General features: G+C 30.6%; 1 protein-coding gene across 1 annotated transcript; it reads right to left on the bottom strand.

Annotated features, from left to right (window-relative positions):
* Positions 1–1,033: 1,033 nt before the first annotated feature.
* Positions 1,034–20,851, bottom strand: LOC138317247 (U11/U12 small nuclear ribonucleoprotein 48 kDa protein-like). The gene is made up of 8 exons (XM_069258800.1): positions 20,753–20,851; positions 17,459–17,597; positions 16,978–17,094; positions 16,433–16,502; positions 15,085–15,138; positions 14,655–14,840; positions 1,964–2,094; positions 1,034–1,639 (listed from the first exon to the last, which is right to left on the bottom strand). Exons 2-8 carry the CDS (start codon positions 17,573–17,575, stop codon positions 1,151–1,153), a joined length of 1,164 nt encoding a protein of 387 aa, XP_069114901.1. The 5' UTR covers positions 17,576–17,597; positions 20,753–20,851; the 3' UTR covers positions 1,034–1,150.
* Positions 20,852–21,347: the final 496 nt, after the last annotated feature.

Consider the following 21,347-nt stretch of genomic DNA (forward strand, 5'->3'; position numbering starts at 1 on the left):
GCTCACCTGGTTTGTAATGCCAAGTAATGTTCTGAATATAAGTTCATTGTTTCTTTTCTGAAGGAATTTGGATATTTACCTCTAATTCCTCTATTGGGCCCCACTCTTTCTCCTCCAGGGGGTCAAAGCCAAAATTTATACCAATTCTGTTAACCCCAAGGATGTTTCTGGCAAAATTTGGTTACAATCCATGCAGAACCCTAGGACAAGTAGCAATTTATAGGATTTACCTCTATTTCCCCTATTGGGCCCCACCCCTCCTGCCCACGGAGGGGTCAGAGCCAAAATTTATACAAGTTCTGTTCCCCTTCCCCCAATTATGTTTCTGGCCAAAGTTGGTTTCAATCCATGCAGAACTCTAGGAAAAGTAGCGATTTATAGGATTTACCTCTATTTCCCCGATTGGGCCCCGCTCCTCCTGTCCCCGGGGGGTCAGAGCCAAAATGTATACAGGTTCTGATCCCCTTCTCCCAAGGATGTATCTGGCCAAATTTGGTTACAATCCATGCAGAACTCTAGGACAAGTAGTGATTTATAGGATTTACCTCTATTTCCCCTAATAAACCCCGCCCCTCCTGCCCCTGGGGGGGGGTCAGAGCCAAAATTTGTACAGTTCTGTTCCCCTTCACCCAAGGATGTTTCTGGCCAAATTTGGTTACAATCCATGCAGAACTCTATGACTAGTAGCGATTTAAAGGAAATGTTGACGGACGGACGGACGACGGACGCCGCGCCATGGCATAAGCTAAAAAGTGATTAACATGAATATTTTAAATGTTTCTCTGATATTTGATATATCTGGTTTACTGTAAACATACTTAGTTTGTCCTATTCACATTCTAAGAGAGTTACGCACAATGAAGAGCGGTCACCACAATAACTAGATACAAAAAAATACAATAGGTAAGTGCAATCACATTTTAGCAGAACAATACTGATGCGAAAAACCCTAAAAGGATTACAGTTAATGTATTTGATTGTATTTACCTAGGTACCGCCTGAGTACTCAAATTATAACAAACATTTTAACATCAACATTTTACTAATATTTTTATTGAACAAGGCCATACTTATTTTCCATTGGGACATAGCACTAATGAATAGTGTCCCTTTACAATCTACCTTATGTACATGTCTTATACTGCTAACCTTATTCAGCATACTTTGACTTATGTTTATGCTTGCTTTTATGCTTATGTTTCTTGTGATGTTTTTTACGTCTCTTGCTGGAATCGCTATCACTGCTTTCTGACGCAGATAAAGATCTTTTCTTTTCCTTTCCCAATCTATGATCTCCATAACCATACCCTGAAAAGTCTCTATCTATAGAATTCTCGACAACTCTTTCCTTTCTTCGCTCATCAGATGGACTTGAAATATGATCTGAATTCCCTGACCAATGACTCCCCTGTTCTTTTGATTTGTCATATTTTCTTTCCTTCGGCCTATCTACACTTTTATCTCTGAATTGATCTCTTGAAGACGTGGAATTTTTATTTTTCTCCTCAGATTGAACACCAGTCCGACTTGAATCTATTGACATATCTTCGGAGTCCTCCTTCTCTGTACCTCCCTGCTGTCCGAGATTCATGAAGGATGCAAACAAATCTGTCTGATTTTCTATAACATCTCTTATAACCTGTAAAAGATCACAAAACATATAGTAATAGGATCTTACATGGGTCTGCCAAGTGGACCAGGAAAGTGTAAGATTATGGCTTCACCCCAAAAACATCAGAACCTTACAGAACATTTACATGGTAGTCTTTGATGCCTATTTGTTGCAAAGGGTAACCCGACTAAGTTTCAATCGAATATGATTAACTTGATTAAAATTTTGGTAGAATGTCAGACATCTCAACCATTCTACCATTACAATGTACAAGTATTTTATGCTGTTCCACCCAACGACATTCCAACAATGGAGATACAGATAATGAACAAAGGAGAATCTGATGCTTGCCTCAGTATAGGATTTCTTTGTTGTGTAGACATTCTTGGCTCTGTAGGTCTGACGACGGCGCTTATAGTCCCTCTCAGATTTTATGTATTCTAAATAGTTAGCTGGTTTGTTTCCTGTTGCACTGTCCTTTCCTGTAAGCAAATAATCAAGTGTCAGAAAAAAAATCTTCATTCAGTGTCAAAAAGAGATTTTGAGGTCATCTGACCATAAGGGTCAGGATGACCATTGTAGTCTTAAATATTTAAACAACTTCTTTTGAATAACTAAGAGGCCTAGTGACCTGATATTGGGCCTGTGACATGCTGGGATGGAGGGCTACTAAGTTTGTTCAAATGAATGACCTTGACTTTCATTCAAGGTCACAGGGGTCAAATAGTCTTAAATCTTCAAACGACTTCTCAAGAACCGAAAGGCCCAGGATACTCATATTGGAAATGTAGCATGCTTAGATGAAGGGCTACTAAGTTTGTTCAAATGAATGACTTTGACCTTCATTCACGGTCACAGGGGTCAAAAAGGCTAAAATCATTTTAAAAAAACTTCTTCTCATGAACCAGAAGGCCCAGGATACTCCTATCGGGCCTATAGCATGCTGAGATTAAGGGCTACCCAGTTTGTTCAAATGAATGACCTTGACCTTCATTCATATGAAGAGATCACAGGTGGATCTTTGTGCCCCCTATAGTTTTTTTTCTGCTTTACCCTCTTTTTTGAAATATTGGAATACAAATAGGGAAACTTTACATGAAATCTGCATACAATTAAAAGGTAGTTGCATATGACACCCATCATCTTATTTGATCAGTCCCAACACTTGATCTTATATAACAAAATTTTGAGGCATCCCTCTGTTCTATTTGTAATCTGACATCATTCTGTTCTATTTATAATCTGACATCATTCTGTTCTATTTATAATCTGACAACATTCTGTTCTATTTATAATCTGACAACATTCTGTTCTATTTATAATCTGACATCATTCTGTTCTATTTATAATCTGACATCATTCTGTTCTATTTATAATCTGACATCATCCTGTTCTATTTATAATCTGACATCATCTATTTATAATCTGACATCACTCAGTTCTATTTTTAATCTGACATCATTCTGTTCTATTTATAATCTGACAACATTCTGTTCTATTTATAATCTGACAACATTCTGTTCTATTTATAATCTGACAACATTCTGTTCTATTTATAATCTGACAACATTCTCTTCTGTTTTTAATCTGACAACATTCTGTTCTATTTATAATCTGACAACATTCTGTTCTATTTATAATCTGACAACATTCTGTTCTGTTTTTAATCTGACAACATTCTGTTATATTTATAATCTGACAACATTCTGTTCTATTTATTATCTGACATCATTCTGTTCTATTTATAATCTGACAACATTCTGTTCTATTTATAATCTGACATCATTCTGTTCTATTTATAATCTGACATCATCTATTTATAATCTGACATCATCTGTTTATAATCTGACATCACTCAGTTCTATTTTTAATCTGACAACATTCTGTTCTATTTATAATCTGACATCATCTATTTATAATCTGACATCATCTGTTTATAATCTGACATCACTCAGTTCTATTTTTAATCTGACATCATTCTGTTCTATTTATAATCTGACATCACTCAGTTCTATTTTTAATCTGACAACATTCTGTTCTATTTATAATCTGACATCATTCTGTTCTATTTATAATCTGACATCATTCTGTTCTATTTAAAATCTGACAACATTCTGTTCTATTTATAATCTGACAACATTCTGTTCTATTTATAATCTGACATCATTCTGTTCTATTTATAATCTGACAATATTCTGTTCTATTTTTAATCTGACAACATTCTGTTCTATTTATAATCTGACAACATTCTGTTCTATTCATAATCTGACAACATTCTGTTCTATTTATAATCTGACATCATTCTGTTCTATTTAAAATCTGACAACATTCTGTTCTATTTATAATCTGACATCATTCTGTTCTATTTATAATCTGACATCATTCTGTTCTATTTAAAATCTGACAACATTCTGTTCTATTTATAATCTGACAACATTCTGTTCTATTTATAATCTGACATCATTCTGTTCTATTTAAAATCTGACAACATTCTGTTCTATTTATAATCTGACAACTTTCTGTTCTATTTATAATCTGACATCATTCTGTTCTATTTAAAATCTGACAACATTCTGTTCTATTTTTAATCTGACAACATTCTGTTCTATTTATAATCTGACAACATTCTGTTCTATTTATAATCTGACATCATCTATTTATAATCTGACATCATCTATTTATAATCTGACATCACTCAGTTCTATTTTTTATCTGACAACATTCTGTTCTATTTTTTAATCTGACAACATTCTGTTCTATTTTTAATCTGACAACATTCTGTTCTATTTATAATCTGACAACATTCTGTTCTATTTATAATCTGACAACATTCTGTTCTATTTATAATCTGACAACATTCTGTTCTATTTATAATCTGACAACATTCTGTTCTATTTATAATCTGACAACATTCTGTTCTATTTATAATCTGACAACATTCTGTTCTATTTAAAATCTGACAACATTCTGTTCTATTTATAATCTGACAACATTCTGTTCTATTTATAATCTGACAACATTCTGTTCTATTTATAATCTGACAACATTCTGTTCTATTTAAAATCTGACAACATTCTGTTCTATTTATAATCTGACAACATTCTGTTCTATTTATAATCTGACAACATTCTGTTCTATTTATAATCTGACAACATTCTGTTCTATTTATAATCTGACAACATTCTGTTCTATTTATAATCTGACAACATTCTGTTCTATTTATAATCTGACAACATTCTGTTCTATTTATAATCTGACAACATTCTGTTCTATTTATAATCTGACAACATTCTGTTCTATTTATAATCTGACAACATTCTGTTCTATTTATAATCTGACAACATTCTGTTCTATTTATAATCTGACAACATTCTGTTCTATTTATAATCTGACATCATCTATTTATAATCTGACATCATTCTGTTCTATTTATAATCTGACAACATTCTGTTCTATTTATAATCTGACATCATTCTGTTCTATTTATAATCTGACAACATTCTGTTCTATTTATAATCTGACATCACTCGGTTCTATTTTTAATCTGACAACATTCTGTTCTATTTATAATCTGACATCATTCTGTTCTATTTATAAGCTGACATCATTCTGTTCTATTTATAATCTGACAACATTCGGTGTTCTATTTTTAATCTGACAACATTCTGTTCTATTTATAATCTGACAACATTCTGTTCTATTTATAATCTGACATCATTCTGTTCTATTTAAAATCTGACAACATTCTGTTCTATTGTTATTTTAATCTGACATCATTCTGTTCTATTTATAATCTGACAACATTCTGTTCTATTTATAATCTGACAACATTCTGTTCTTTTTATAATCTGACAACATTCTGTTCTATTTATAATTACTACATTCTGTTCTATTTATAATCTGACAACATTCTGTTCTATTTAAAATCTGACAACATTCTGTTCTATTTTTAATCTGACAACATTCTGTTCTATTTATAATCTGACAACATTCTGTTCTATTTTTAATCTGACAACATTCTGTTCTATTTATAATCTGACATCATTCTGTTCTATTTATAATCTGACATCATTCTGTTCTATTTATAATCTGACAACATTCTGTTCTATTTATAATCTGACAACATTCTGTTCTATTTTTAATCTGACAACATTCTGTTCTATTTATAATCTGACATCATTCTGTTCTATTTATAATCTGACAACATTCTGTTCTATTTATAATCTGACAACATTCTGTTCTATTTATAATCTGACAACATTCTGTTCTATTTATAATCTGACAACATTCTGTTCTATTTATAATCTGACAACATTCTGTTCTATTTATAATCTGACAACATTCTGTTCTATTTATAATCTGACAACATTCTGTTTCTATTTATAATCTGACATCTTCTATTTAATTGACAATCTTCTATTTAAATCTGACATCATTCTGTTCTATTTATAATCTGACATCATTCTGTTCTATTTATAATCTGACACATTCTGTTCTATTTATAATCTGACAACATTCTGTTCTATTTATAATCTGACAACATTCTGTTCTATTTATAATCTGACAACATTCTGTTCTATTTATAATCTGACAACATTCTGTTCTATTTATAATCTGACAACATTCTGTTCTATTTATAATCTGACAACATTCTGTTCTATTTATAATCTGACATCATTCTGTTCTATTTATAATCTGACAACATTCTGTTCTATTTATAATCTGACAACATTCTGTTCTATTTATAATCTGACATCATTCTGTTCTATTTATAATCTGACAACATTCTGTTCTATTTATAATCTGACATCATTCTGTTCTATTTATAATCTGACAACATTCTGTTCTATTTTATAATCTGACAACATTCTGTTCTATTTTTATACTGACAACATTCTGTTCTATTTATAATCTGACAACATTCTGTTCTATTTATAATCTGACAACATTCTGTTCTATTTATAATCTGACAACATTCTGTTCTATTTATAATCTGACAACATTCTGTTCTATTTATAATCTGACAACATTCTGTTCTATTTATAATCTGACAACATTCTGTTCTATTTATAATCTGACAACATTCTGTTCTATTTATAATCTGACAACATTCTGTTCTATTTATAATCTGACAACATTCTGTTCTATTTATAATCTGACAACATTCTGTTCTATTTATAATCTGACAACATTCTGTTCTATTTATAATCTGACAACATTCTGTTCTATTTATAATCTGACAACATTCTGTTCTATTTATAATCTGACATCATTCTGTTCTATTTATAATCTGACAACATTCTGTTCTATTTATAATCTGACAACATTCTGTTCTATTTATAATCTGACAACATTCTGTTCTATTTATAATCTGACAACATTCTGTTCTATTTATAATCTGACATCATTCTGTTCTATTTAAAATCTGACAACATTCTGTTCTATTTATAATCTGACAACATTCTGTTCTATTTATAATCTGACATCATTCTGTTCTATTTATAATCTGACAACATTCTGTTCTATTTATAATCTGACAACATTCTGTTCTATTTATAATCTGACAACATTCTGTTCTATTTATAATCTGACATCATTCTGTTCTATTTATAATCTGACAACATTCTGTTCTATTTATAATCTGACAACATTCTGTTCTATTTATAATCTGACAACATTCTGTTCTATTTATAATCTGACATCATTCTGTTCTATTTATAATCTGACAACATTCTGTTCTATTTATAATCTGACAACATTCTGTTCTATTTATAATCTGACAACATTCTGTTCTATTTATAATCTGACAACATTCTGTTCTATTTATAATCTGACATCATTCTGTTCTATTTATAATCTGACAACATTCTGTTCTATTTATAATCTGACATCATTCTGTTCTATTTATAATCTGACAACATTCTGTTCTATTTATAATCTGACAACATTCTGTTCTATTTATAATCTGACATCATTCTGTTCTATTTATAATCTGACAACATTCTGTTCTATTTATAATCTGACAACATTCTGTTCTATTTATAATCTGACAACATTCTGTTCTATTTATAATCTGACAACATTCTGTTCTATTTATAATCTGACAACATTCTGTTCTATTTATAATCTGACAACATTCTGTTCTATTTTATAATCTGACAACATGTTCTATTTCTATTTATAATCTAATTCACATTCTGTTCTATTTATAATCTGACAACATTCTGTTCTATTTATAATCTGACAACATTCTGTTCTATTTATAATCTGACAACATTCTGTTCTATTTATAATCTGACAACATTCTGTTCTATTTATAATCTGACAACATTCTGTTCTATTTATAATCTGACAACATTCTGTTCTATTTATAATCTGACAACATTCTGTTCTATTTATAATCTGACACATTCTGTTCTATTTATAATCTGACAACATTCTGTTCTATTTATAATCTGACAACATTCTGTTCTATTTTATAATCTGACAACATTCTGTTCTATTTATAATCTGACAACATTCTGTTCTATTTATAATCTGACAACATTCTGTTCTATTTATAATCTGACAACATTCTGTTCTATTTATAATCTGACAACATTCTGTTCTATTTATAATCTGACAACATTCTGTTCTATTTATAATCTGACAACATTCTGTTCTATTTATAATCTGACAACATTCTGTTCTATTTATAATCTGACAACATTCTGTTCTATTTATAATCTGACACATTCTGTTCTATTTATAATCTGACAACATTCTGTTCTATTTTATAATCTGACAACATTCTGTTCTATTTATAATCTGACAACATTCTGTTCTATTTTAATCTGACAACATTCTGTTCTATTTATAATCTGACAACATTCTGTTCTATTTTATAATCTGACAACATTCTGTTCTATTTATAATCTGACAACATTCTGTTCTATTTATAATCTGACAACATTCTGTTCTATTTATAATCTGACAACATTCTGTTCTATTTATAATCTGACAACATTCTGTTCTATTTATAATCTGACAACATTCTGTTCTATTTATAATCTGACAACATTCTGTTCTATTTATAATCTGACAACATTCTGTTCTATTTTAATCTGACAACATTCTGTTCTATTTATAATCTGACAACATTCTGTTCTATTTATAATCTGACAACATTCTGTTCTATTTATAATCTGACAACATTCTGTTCTATTTTTAATCTGACAACATTCTGTTCTATTTATAATCTGACAACATTCTGTTCTATTTATAATCTGACAACATTCTGTTCTATTTATAATCTGACAACATTCTGTTCTATTTATAATCTGACAACATTCTGTTCTATTTATAATCTGACAACATTCTGTTCTATTTATAATCTGACAACATTCTGTTCTATTTATAATCTGACAACATTCTGTTCTATTTATAATCTGACACATTCTGTTCTATTTATAATCTGACATCATTCTGTTCTATTTATAATCTGACATCATTCTGTTCTATTTATAATCTGACATCATCTGTTCTATTTATAATCTGACAACATTCTGTTCTATTTATAATCTGACAACATTCTGTTCTATTTTTAATCTGACAACATTCTGCATTCTATTTATAATCTGACAACATTCTGTTCTATTTATAATCTGACAACATTCTGTTCTATTTATAATCTGACAACATTCTGTTCTATTTATAATCTGACAACATTCTGTTCTATTTATAATCTGACAACATTCTGTTCTATTTATAATCTGACAACATTCTGTTCTATTTATAATCTGACAACATTCTGTTCTATTTATAATCTGACACATTCTGTTCTATTTATAATCTGACAACATTCTGTTCTATTTATAATCTGACACATTCTGTTCTATTTATAATCTGACAACATTCTGTTCTATTTATAATCTGACATCATTCTGTTCTATTTATAATCTGACAACATTCTGTTCTATTTATAATCTGACAACATTCTGTTCTATTTATAATCTGACAACATTCTGTTCTATTTATAATCTGACAACATTCTGTTCTATTTATAATCTGACAACATTCTGTTCTATTTATAATCTGACAACAATCTGTTCTATTTATAATCTGACAACATTCTGTTCTATTTATAATCTGACAACATTCTGTTCTATTTATAATCTGACAACATTCTGTTCTATTTATAATCTGACAACATTCTGTTCTATTTATAATCTGACAACATTCTGTTCTATTTATAATCTGACATCATTCTGTTCTATTTATAATCTGACAACATTCTGTTCTATTTATAATCTGACAACATTCTGTTCTATTTATAATCTGACAACATTCTGTTCTATTTATAATCTGACATCATTCTGTTCTATTTATAATCTGACATCATTCTGTTCTATTTATAATCTGACATCATCTATTTATAATCTGACATCATTCTGTTCTATTTATAATCTGACAACATTCTGTTCTATTTATAATCTGACAACATTCTGTTCTATTTATAATCTGACAACAATCTGACAGCATTCTGTTCTATTTATAATCTGACAACATTCTGTTCTATTTATAATCTGACAACATTCTGTTCTATTTATAATCTGACAACATTCTGTTCTATTTATAATCTGACAACATTCTGTTCTATTTATAATCTGACAACATTCTGTTCTATTTATAATCTGACAACATTCTGTTCTATTTATAATCTGACAACATTCTGTTCTATTTATAATCTGACTTCATTCTGTTTTATTTAAAATCTGACAACATTCTGTTCTATTTATAATCTGACAACATTCTGTTCTATTTATAATCTGACAACATTCTGTTCTATTTATAATCTGACATCATTCTGTTCTATTTATAATCTGACATCATTCTGTTCTATTTATAATCTGACATCATTCTGTTCTATTTATAATCTGACAACATTCTGTTCTATTTATAATCTGACAACATTCTGTTCTATTTATAATCTGACAACATTCTGTTCTATTTATAATCTGACAACATTCTGTTCTATTTATAATCTGACAACATTCTGTTCTATTTATAATCTGACAACATTCTGTTCTATTTATAATCTGACAACATTCTGTTCTATTTATAATCTGACAACATTCTGTTCTATTTATAATCTGACATTCATCTATTTATAATCTGACATCATTCTGTTCTATTTATAATCTGACAACATTCTGTTCTATTTATAATCTGACAACATTCTGTTCTATTTATAATCTGACATCATCTGTTCTATTTATAATCTGACATCATTCTGTTCTATTTATAATCTGACATCATTCTGTTCTATTTATAATCTGACAACATTCTGTTCTATTTATAATCTGACAACATTCTGTTCTATTTATAATCTGACATCATTCTGTTCTATTTATAATCTGACAACATTCTGTTCTATTTATAATCTGACAACATTCTGTTCTATTTATAATCTGACAACATTCTGTTCTATTTATAATCTGACAACATTCTGTTCTATTTATAATCTGACAACATTCTGTTCTATTTATAATCTGACAACATTCTGTTCTATTTATAATCTGACAACATTCTGTTCTATTTATAATCTGACAACATTCTGTTCTATTTATAATCTGACAACATTCTGTTCTATTTATAATCTGACATCATTCTGTTCTATTTATAATCTGACAACATTCTGTTCTATTTATAATCTGACAACATTCTGTTCTATTTATAATCTGACATCATCTATTTATAATCTGACATCATTCTGTTCTATTTATAATCTGACAACATTCTGTTCTATTTAAAATCTGACAACATTCTGTTCTATTTATAATCTGACAACATTCTGTTCTATTTATAATCTGACAACATTCTGTTCTATTTATAATCTGACAACATTCTGTTCTATTTATAATCTGACAACATTCTGTTCTATTTATAATCTGACAACATTCTGTTCTATTTATAATCTGACAACATTCTGTTCTATTTAAAATCTGACAACATTCTGTTCTATTTATAATCTGACAACATTCTGTTCTATTTATAATCTGACAACATTCTGTTCTATTTATAATCTGACATCATCTTTATAATCTGACATCATTCTGTTCTATTTATAATCTGACATCATCTTCTATTTATAATCTGACATCATCTATTAAAATCTGACATCACTCTGTTCTATTTTTAATCTGACAACATTCTGTTCTATTTTTAATCTGACATCATTCTGTTCTATTTATAATCTGACAACATTCTGTTCTATTTATAATCTGACAACATTCTGTTCTATTTAAAATCTGACAACATTCTGTTCTATTTATAATCTGACAACATTCTGTTCTATTTATAATCTGACATCATTCTGTTCTATTTATAATCTGACAACATTCTGTTCTATTTGTAAAATCTGACAACATTCTGTTCTATTTATAATCTGACAACATTCTGTTCTATTTATAATCTGACAACATTCTGTTCTATTTATAATCTGACATCATTCTGTTCTATTTAAAATCTGACAACATTCTGTTCTATTTATAATCTGACATCATTCTGTTCTATTTATAATCTGACATCATTCTGTTCTATTTATAATCTGACAACATTCTGTTCTATTTATAATCTGACAACATTCTGTTCTATTTAAAATCTGACAACATTCTGTTCTATTTATAATCTGACAACATTCTGTTCTATTTATAATCTGACAACATTCTGTTCTATTTATAATCTGACAACATTCTGTTCTATTTATAATCTGACATCATTCTGTTCTATTTATAATCTGACAACATTCTGTTCTATTTATAATCTGACAACATTCTGTTCTTCTTTTTTAATCTGACAACATTTCTGTTCTATTTATAATCTGACAACATTCTGTTCTATTTATAATCTGACAACATTCTGTTCTAATTATAATCTGACATCATTCTGTTCTATTTATAATCTGACAACATTCTGTTCTATTTAAAATCTGACAACATTCTGTTCTATTTATAATCTGACATCATCTATTTATAATCTGACATCATTCTGTTCTATTTATAATCTGACATCATCTATTTATAATCTGACATCATTCTGTTCTATTTATAATCTGACAACATTCTGTTCTATTTAAAATCTGACAACATTCTGTTCTATTTATAATCTGACAACATTCTGTTCTATTTATAATCTGACAACATTCTGTTCTATTTATAATCTGACAACATTCTGTTCTATTTATAATCTGACATCATTCTGTTCTATTTATAATCTGACAACATTCTGTTCTATTTAAAATCTGACAACATTCTGTTCTATTTTTAATCTGACAACATTCTGTTCTATTTATAATCTGACAACATTCTGTTCTATTTTTAATCTGACAACATTCTGTTCTATTTATAATCTGACAACATTCTGTTCTATTTATAATCTGACAACATTCTGTTCTATTTATAATCTGACATCATTCTGTTCTATTTATAATCTGACAACATTCTGTTCTATTTAAAATCTGACAACATTCTGTTCTATTTATAATCTGACATCATCTATTTATAATCTGACATCATTCTGTTCTATTTATAATCTGACAACATTCTGTTCTATTTATAATCTGACATCATTCTGTTCTATTTAAAATCTGACAACATTCTGTTCTATTTATAATCTGACAACATTCTGTTCTATTTATAATCTGACAACATTCTGTTCTATTTATAATCTGACAACATTCTGTTCTATTTATAATCTGACATCATTCTGTTCTATTTATAATCTGACAACATTCTGTTCTATTTATAATCTGACATCATTCTGTTCTATTTATAATCTGACAACATTCTGTTCTATTTATAATCTGACAACATTCTGTTCTATTTATAATCTGACATCATCTATTTATAATCTGACATCATCTATTTATAATCTGACATCATCTATTTATAATCTGATATAATTCTGTTCTATTTATAATCTGACATCATCCATTTATAATCTAACATCATTCTGTTCTATTTATAATCTGACATCATCTATTTATAATCTGACCTCATCTATTTATAATCTTTCAACATCTATTGATAATCTGATATAATTCTGTTCTATTTACAATCTGACATCATCTATTTATAATCTGACATCATTCTGTTCTATTTATAATCTGACATCATCTATTTATAATCTGATATAATTCTGTTCTATTTATAATCTGACCTCATCTATTTATAATCTGACATCATCTATTTATAATCTGACCTCATCTATTTATAATCTGACATCATCTATTTATAATCTGATATAATTCTGTTCTATTTACAATCTGACATCATCTATTTATAATCTGACATCATCTCATCTATTTATAATCTGACATCATCTATTTATAATCTGACATCATCTATTTATAATCTGATATAATTCTGTTCTATTTATAATCTGAAATCATCTATTTATAATCTGACATCATCTATTTATAATCTGACATCATCTCATCTATTTATAATCTGACATCATCTATTTATAATCTGACATCATCTATTTATAATCTGATATAATTCTGTTCTATTTATAATCTGATCTCATCTATTTATAATCTGACATCATCTATTTATAATCTGACATCATCTATTTATAATCTGACATCATCTCATCTATTTATAATCTGACATCATCTATTTATAATCTGACATCATCTATTTATAATCTGATATAATTCTGTTCTATTTATAATCTGACATCATCTATTTATAATCTGACATCATCTATTTATAATCTGACATCATCTATTTAAAATCTGAAAACATTCTGTTCTTTTTATAATCTGACATGCATCTATTTATAATCTGATATAATTCTGTTCTATTTTTAATCTGATATCATCTATTTAAAATCTGACAACATTGTGTTCTATTTCTTATCTGAGATCATTCTGTTCTATTTTTAATCTGACATCAAGCAGTTCTATCTATAATCTGACATTTCTCTGTCCTATTTATAAAATGACATCATTCTGTTCCATTTATTATCTTGAATTATAACTATCATCACATATGCAAACCTGATATTTTCTTCTTGACAAATTCCTCTAAATTCATAGTGAGAAACTCGTCTTCAAGAGGTGTGAATTCACACTCTTCTTTCGCCTTTGATACAGCATATTCATAAATAGCGGCTCTTTCTGCGGGAGTAAGCTGTACTTCTTGGTCATCTCTTGTCAAACAATCTTCTTTCTGGCCATAAAAAACTACAAAAAATATAGGATTTCACAATTCTTAAGTTAACAGACTGTATTTATTTTGACAGGATCTGGCGACCACAAAATGCAACAAAGAATCAACACTGACTTCAGAATACAAATTCAACTCATTAATTACTTTTTAAACAATGATTGTTTTTTATCTAATAAATAAAAATCAGTACACCTTGATTTTTACTGTTGAGGAAGCACTAGATAAAATGGCTACTGGTTACAGTATCTTGTGTCTTACTTGATCGATTTTTCACATGGTGATCCCAAAGTATCTTGTTGGTCATTTCTTGATCTGTAATTAAAATCCAAATATTAATTACAAGCACTTTTGTGTTTAAAGTTTTCAAACAAATTTTTCATGGGTACGAAAACTCCATTTGTGAAGTCACTAAGGTTTATGACATTTTCAGCATTGCAGTGACCTGATTATGATATGGTGTTCTCACTTAAAAGCCAAACTCAGAAGGAATAAACACTATTTGTCAATATTTTCATAACATAACTGCAATGTGAGAGGAGAAAAATACTCTAATATGGTGAATATGAAAGATAGGGATATTCTGAAGAGTTGAGTTTTATTGAATGACGTACACTTCTGAAGGAATATCCCAACCCTCTATACCCCTCATATGAAAGAGTCTTTATAAAATCTTCGATTGAAAGAAGTAGAATTATCTACAGAGATGGAGATTTTCATTAATCCAAAATAACGGTGTCACAATATGTCGATTCTGAAAGGGGGTCAGAGCCAAAATTTATACAAGTTCTGTTCCCCTTCCCCCAAGGATGCTTGTGGCCAAATTTGGTCATAATCCATGCAGAACTCTAGGACAAGTAGTGATTTATAGGATTTACCTCTATTTCCCCATTGGGCCCCGCCCCTCCCGCCCCCAGGGGTCAGAGCCAAAATTTAAAGAAGTTCTGTTCCCCTTCCCCCAAGGATGTTTGTGGCCAAAGTTGGTCACAATCCATGCAGAACTCTGGGACAAGTAGCGGTTTAATAGGATTTACCTCTAATTCCCCTATCGGGCCCTACCCCTCCTGACCCCGGGGGGTCAGAGCCAAATTTTATACAAGTTCTGTTCCCCTTCCCCCAAGGATGTTTGTGGCCAAACTTGGTCACAATCCATGCAGAACTCTAGTACAAGTAGCGATTTAAGGGAAATATTGACGGACAGACGGACGGACGGACTCCGCGCCATGATATAAGCTCGGGCCAGGTGAGCTAATAATAAAACGACATGGGTGAAGTACAATTTACTGTCGATCAGTCCCACACTCTGGTGATAGAAATATTTTTATGTGGTTTTTATGACGTCAAAATCACCAGAAAGTTCGTCTTATCAACCTTAAATCATACTTCACCCATGTTGTTTTGGTATCTCGAAACCGCTGTATTTCACAATAACTGAGACTCCTGGCCCCAAGATCATGAAAAGGTCTTAAGTCTTAAATAGTCTTAAGTTTAGATGAAGCCAATCAACGACGACGTCACTAAAAGTTACGTCATTTCTGATTGGCTAAGTCTAAACTTAAGTCTTAGATTGTTTCATGATTCTGGGGCCAGGTCCCACATGGATACTGACCAATCTTCACTGTTGGCACCTTTGCTTCCTGGCGTTCGTAGAAAAATCGACTACTCTCTCTCTGCTGTATCTTAAAAACACAAATTTGTGGAGAGTGACTACATAAGCTTTTCATCAGAATTTATCTCAATGAGAGTAAGATATATTTACTGTAAACCAACTTTCTTTCGTGTGCGATTTACTTTCGCAAATTTCGAGATCAAAGTGATTTCATGAAAGTTTATCACTCAATATTAATATTATGTATATAGTTATATACTTCAATATGTTGTAAGTTATCTCCATTAATTTTGTAAATTAGTGAAAGTAAATCTTCATAAATTTGTTTTGAAATCAAAATCGCGAAATTAATAGCTGCGAAAGATAGTTGGTTTACAAGTAGCTTATTATAGTGAGCTTTATCGGATGACGTTTTAACAGCAAGTTAAGTGTTGGTTAAAGTGACGTTTGGACTGAGCCAGTAATCAGTGTGAGCTGCAGGATACGGAGATAAGGTATACGTAAATGCTGGTGAAATATGTGTACACTCTCTTAGTTAAGCTTACCGCATCTTCTTTTGTGTAACCTTTCTTCAAAAGCTGACAAATGGATTCATGCTTCTCTAGACTGGTTGACGACAACACATGGCTACTGTCATGGCGACAAAGACCTCTGTCTTCATGCTGTACAAAGATAAATACCAATACAAGATATGTGTGTTAATAGAAATACGTGAATCAGCATTTGCACAGACATCTTGGGGGGTGGGGTGGGAGGGTGTTTCAAATTGTTCACTGATCAATCAATTAATAACTGGTGTATGTGTATGCTAGGAAAATATGATGTATGATTCTGAAAGTCTCACCAGAATAATATCTACAACTTAACTAACCTATTAACTACATAGTTATTGCCAACTGCTGCACAGATTAACTGTTTCCTGATTTTACAATTAATTACATTATAGATATTGAACATTAGATTTTGGCTGCTTCAGTTTAGGTGTACCATTGTTTAATTTGTGAGCCAAGACTGATAATTCTTTACCTCGAGGATGTTCGCTGGTGTCCATTCTACATCCTGGAGAATGTTGTTGAGATCATTTTGACAAACATCTATAAAATGTTTCAAACCACCAATGAAGGCTTCTTTCTCAGCATCCATCCTCTATCACACTAGGTAAGCTCTGTCAGATTATGTAAAAACAAACCAATAATTGTCCATGTAAGCAAGCATAGTCATTTGTTCTCTTATTAATTGTATGGATACAATTAACATGTATACTAGCTATTGTTTTTGAGGAAAAGTCAGTCAGAAGGCGATATCTTTTCCGTTACACCAGTAGCTACACGTATACTTGTACCTCTAAACATTGTTGGTAATAGACACCTGGATCAGCTCTGACAGTTTTTAATTGGTATAATATTACAAAACTCACAGTTAATCATTCGATTGTCAATTTCATGATCACTGCGTCAATTTCATGATCACTGCGTCCGGCAGCACATGCAATTATACTGATAATGACCACATTGAGTTTCATTTCAGTTAAATGTTTAATTCCAAGTACATGAGTGAATCCTCTAAACACAACATCTCCCAAATTGGGACACTAATTAATGAATATAGCAAAGAGAAGTGTTTTCAGCACAGAACCATGTGGAATTCTACATGTATAAGAAAGTTTGAGATGGTTTGCCAAGGTGACACCCTTATATCTCTACGGCCTAATAGTCCGAAGGCCCGTTGGTCCGAAGTCCCTATAGTCTGAAGGCCCGTTAGTCCGAAGGTCCATTAGTCCTAAGGCCCAATAGTCCGAAGGCCCAATAGTCCGAAGGCCTGTTAGTCCGAAAATCAGTAAATATTGCAAGCTATACCGTTGTTATAATTCACGTTATTTTCATAGTTTGGTATGTTTTCGATGGGTTTTGATGAATTTTCGGCACTGATTTAAAATAATTGATCAGCCAATTTTTATATGGACGACAAGTTGTCATTTTTCATGTAGAATTGCATGATCAAACTTACATCAAAACTTTTTTAAAAGGTCATAAAAAGGAAAAAAAAGGAATCACACTGTATAAAATATCTCAAAAGCATACATTCTGTGAATTATCTTACAAATATACAAGTAAGATGTAAACATTATGCACACTGTAATTTGATTCAATGATTGTATTATGATGTATATAAATCATCAAATCTTACAGAAAAATGACCTTTATATATATACCTGTAAACGTCGCTATATTTATCAATTATGGAACAAATCAAAGGACATCAAAGGTTCTCAATTTCTATATTAGATAGGTTGTTCCTTTGGTAAATGCCAAAAGAATTATTTGATGTACATGTTCATTACACGGCAGGAAGAATGGTGGCTATAGAATGTCACCCTGAAAAACTCAACTTTTGAGTAATGGCGTAACAGAAGGTATATTGACTCGATGTGTTAGATATGCTCTGATTTTACTCTTCTCCCATTGTTTAATACATGGTCACGTATAGAACGAATATACGTACCCGGTCTACTATACCTTTCGGCCGAGTACGAAATGATCCCTATATATCGTAGTGGAGCACTGCCTCAGAAAATCACTCGGGCACAGTTTTCTATACTTTGATGTAGGTTTTCAATTATTGTAAGCGTATACATGCATTTACATATTATTTTTGTGCAAAAGAAACATAACGACCATTCTAAATATCTACTTTACCACTATTAAGACTTCAAATTCATAATTTGTAGACTTCCCGTTTAATTTTCATTCAAAAAGACCATCATATTTATATGTGAAAAAAATTATGTCTCGCTGTGAATTTGATATTTTATAAGGTTCAGTTTTATTGCTTTGTAGGTAAGTTATATAAATCAAGTAAGATAAAATGCATACAGACGTTTTAATAATGGTTTGCACAAACATGTCTTTGCACTATTAGCAGTAATAGGCACCAATTGTAGCTCTAAAGACGACACCGTTATCTGTCTTAAAGTCTTTTGAGCTACAATATTGCAGCTAGCTATGGGTCAGTTGAGGTTCGATATATACTATAGCATATCGACTCGAAGTTTCCATTTTTAGAAACATCGAGTCAATATACCTTCTGTGACATCATTACTCATACCTTCTGTGACATCATTACTCAAACGTTGAGTTCTTCAGGGTGACGTCCTGTAACCTGCTATTAAAGGGACAATTGACTCATGCTAATTCTTTAACATAACCAAGAAGCAAAATATGGTATAAATTTATTGTTCTACATTTCTTATGAAACATATAACATAAAATATTGACAAATTCCACGTCATTGTTTAGTATTTTAATGATTGATACCGTTGTAATTACAAATCGTTGATCAATACGATTAAGCAGGTACAATATGTACGCTGTACCCATATTCGAGCCAAAGTCACGCACGTTAAACAAATGCAATACATAGCAACTGTGGAGGTGATAAAATAATTTTTTAGGCAAGACAATTCACCTAATAAGGTAAACACACTACTGTCAGAGTGATTTGAGCAGTTCTAGACAAAAGTAGAATTACTCTGCGAGCAAGGGACAAGGTTCGGAATACAAGATGTTTGACCACTATGTGTAATGGCGGACAGCCAACGAGTTTGAACATTTCACATCATTTCACCACCATGGGCTTTTCTGGCATGTCAAAGTAAAATAGACTGGTCTAATTTCCATTAGAACTGGGTTTTTTTGCAATATATGTACAAATTTAAATGTTCTCTTAGACTGAATTGTCCCTTTAACCTATTCTCTCCTTAAATGAAGGAAATTGTTCGCATAATGATATTTGATAGGGAATATGTTAAACAGGATTGCAGTGTTACTTTAGAGCCTTTTGTATGGAGAACTGTTAAGAACATTTGTTTCATCTTTGGTACTGTTCGCATTTAAATTCCAGATACATTATCTGTTGTCGGACTATCGGGCCTTCGGACTATTGGGCTTTAGGACTATTATTAGGCGGTAGGGATATAAGGGGGTCACCTTTGCCAAGTTTAGCTTATTAATTTTATATATCAATATTGAGTAGTTGTAGATGAGGAACCATGTCAAAAGCCTGTCGTAATCCATATATAATCAATAGCGCCCTTATTCTGGGGTTTAAAAATCCAATAGGGCCTATTAGCCAGTGGTGCCAGTGCTAACAGTTACAGTAGCCCGGTTAGATTTAGGCCTACTTTTTATAAGATAGGCCTATTTCAAAACAAAAACATAAAAAATTAGTCAAAATTACATTTTAAAACATTACAATTCTAATTGATATTTCTATATAATTTTAAATCATTATCTGGGGTCATGTTGGCTAATTAATACTGACGATTGTAGACATATGATCATCCGATCATCACGATCCATTCAGGCAGCAGATAGATAGCTAGGCCTAGCTATAGGTTGCCATATTTGTTATGGTTATTCTAAATATATGGACGAAGGATCCGGAACCGGACACATTTTCAGGATTCAAAATTATCTGAATTAATATACCATATTATAAAATTTTCCATTTTTTTCTGTTTTGTTATTCGTGATATGCCCTATAATGCTTTCCAGTATTTTACACAAAACTGATGACAGGCACGCGCAGTTGACTGTCGATTTATCAACAAAGAATCCCACATGTCGACCTAAATTTGTTCCCCAAAAATTGGGGACAGAAAGTATAATGTTGTGCAACGACATGGATCTAATTTATTGTATAAACAGATGTGAAAATTTAGATCAAAAGAATGGAAACTTATCGAGATATTGAATTAATATTTAGGCTAAGGAACAAAACGTTTCTAAAACAAGGGATCCACGAGAGACGGGGCAATCTGAAGCACAGGAACCTGGCACGATTTTTTAACCAACAGTAAGACACACATATATATATCATAGTGTCTATCATATACAAAATATGTATACCATTGTTT

Source organism: Argopecten irradians, chromosome 3 (genome assembly GCF_041381155.1).
Source record: "Argopecten irradians isolate NY chromosome 3, Ai_NY, whole genome shotgun sequence".
NCBI lineage: Eukaryota > Metazoa > Mollusca > Bivalvia > Pectinida > Pectinidae > Argopecten > Argopecten irradians.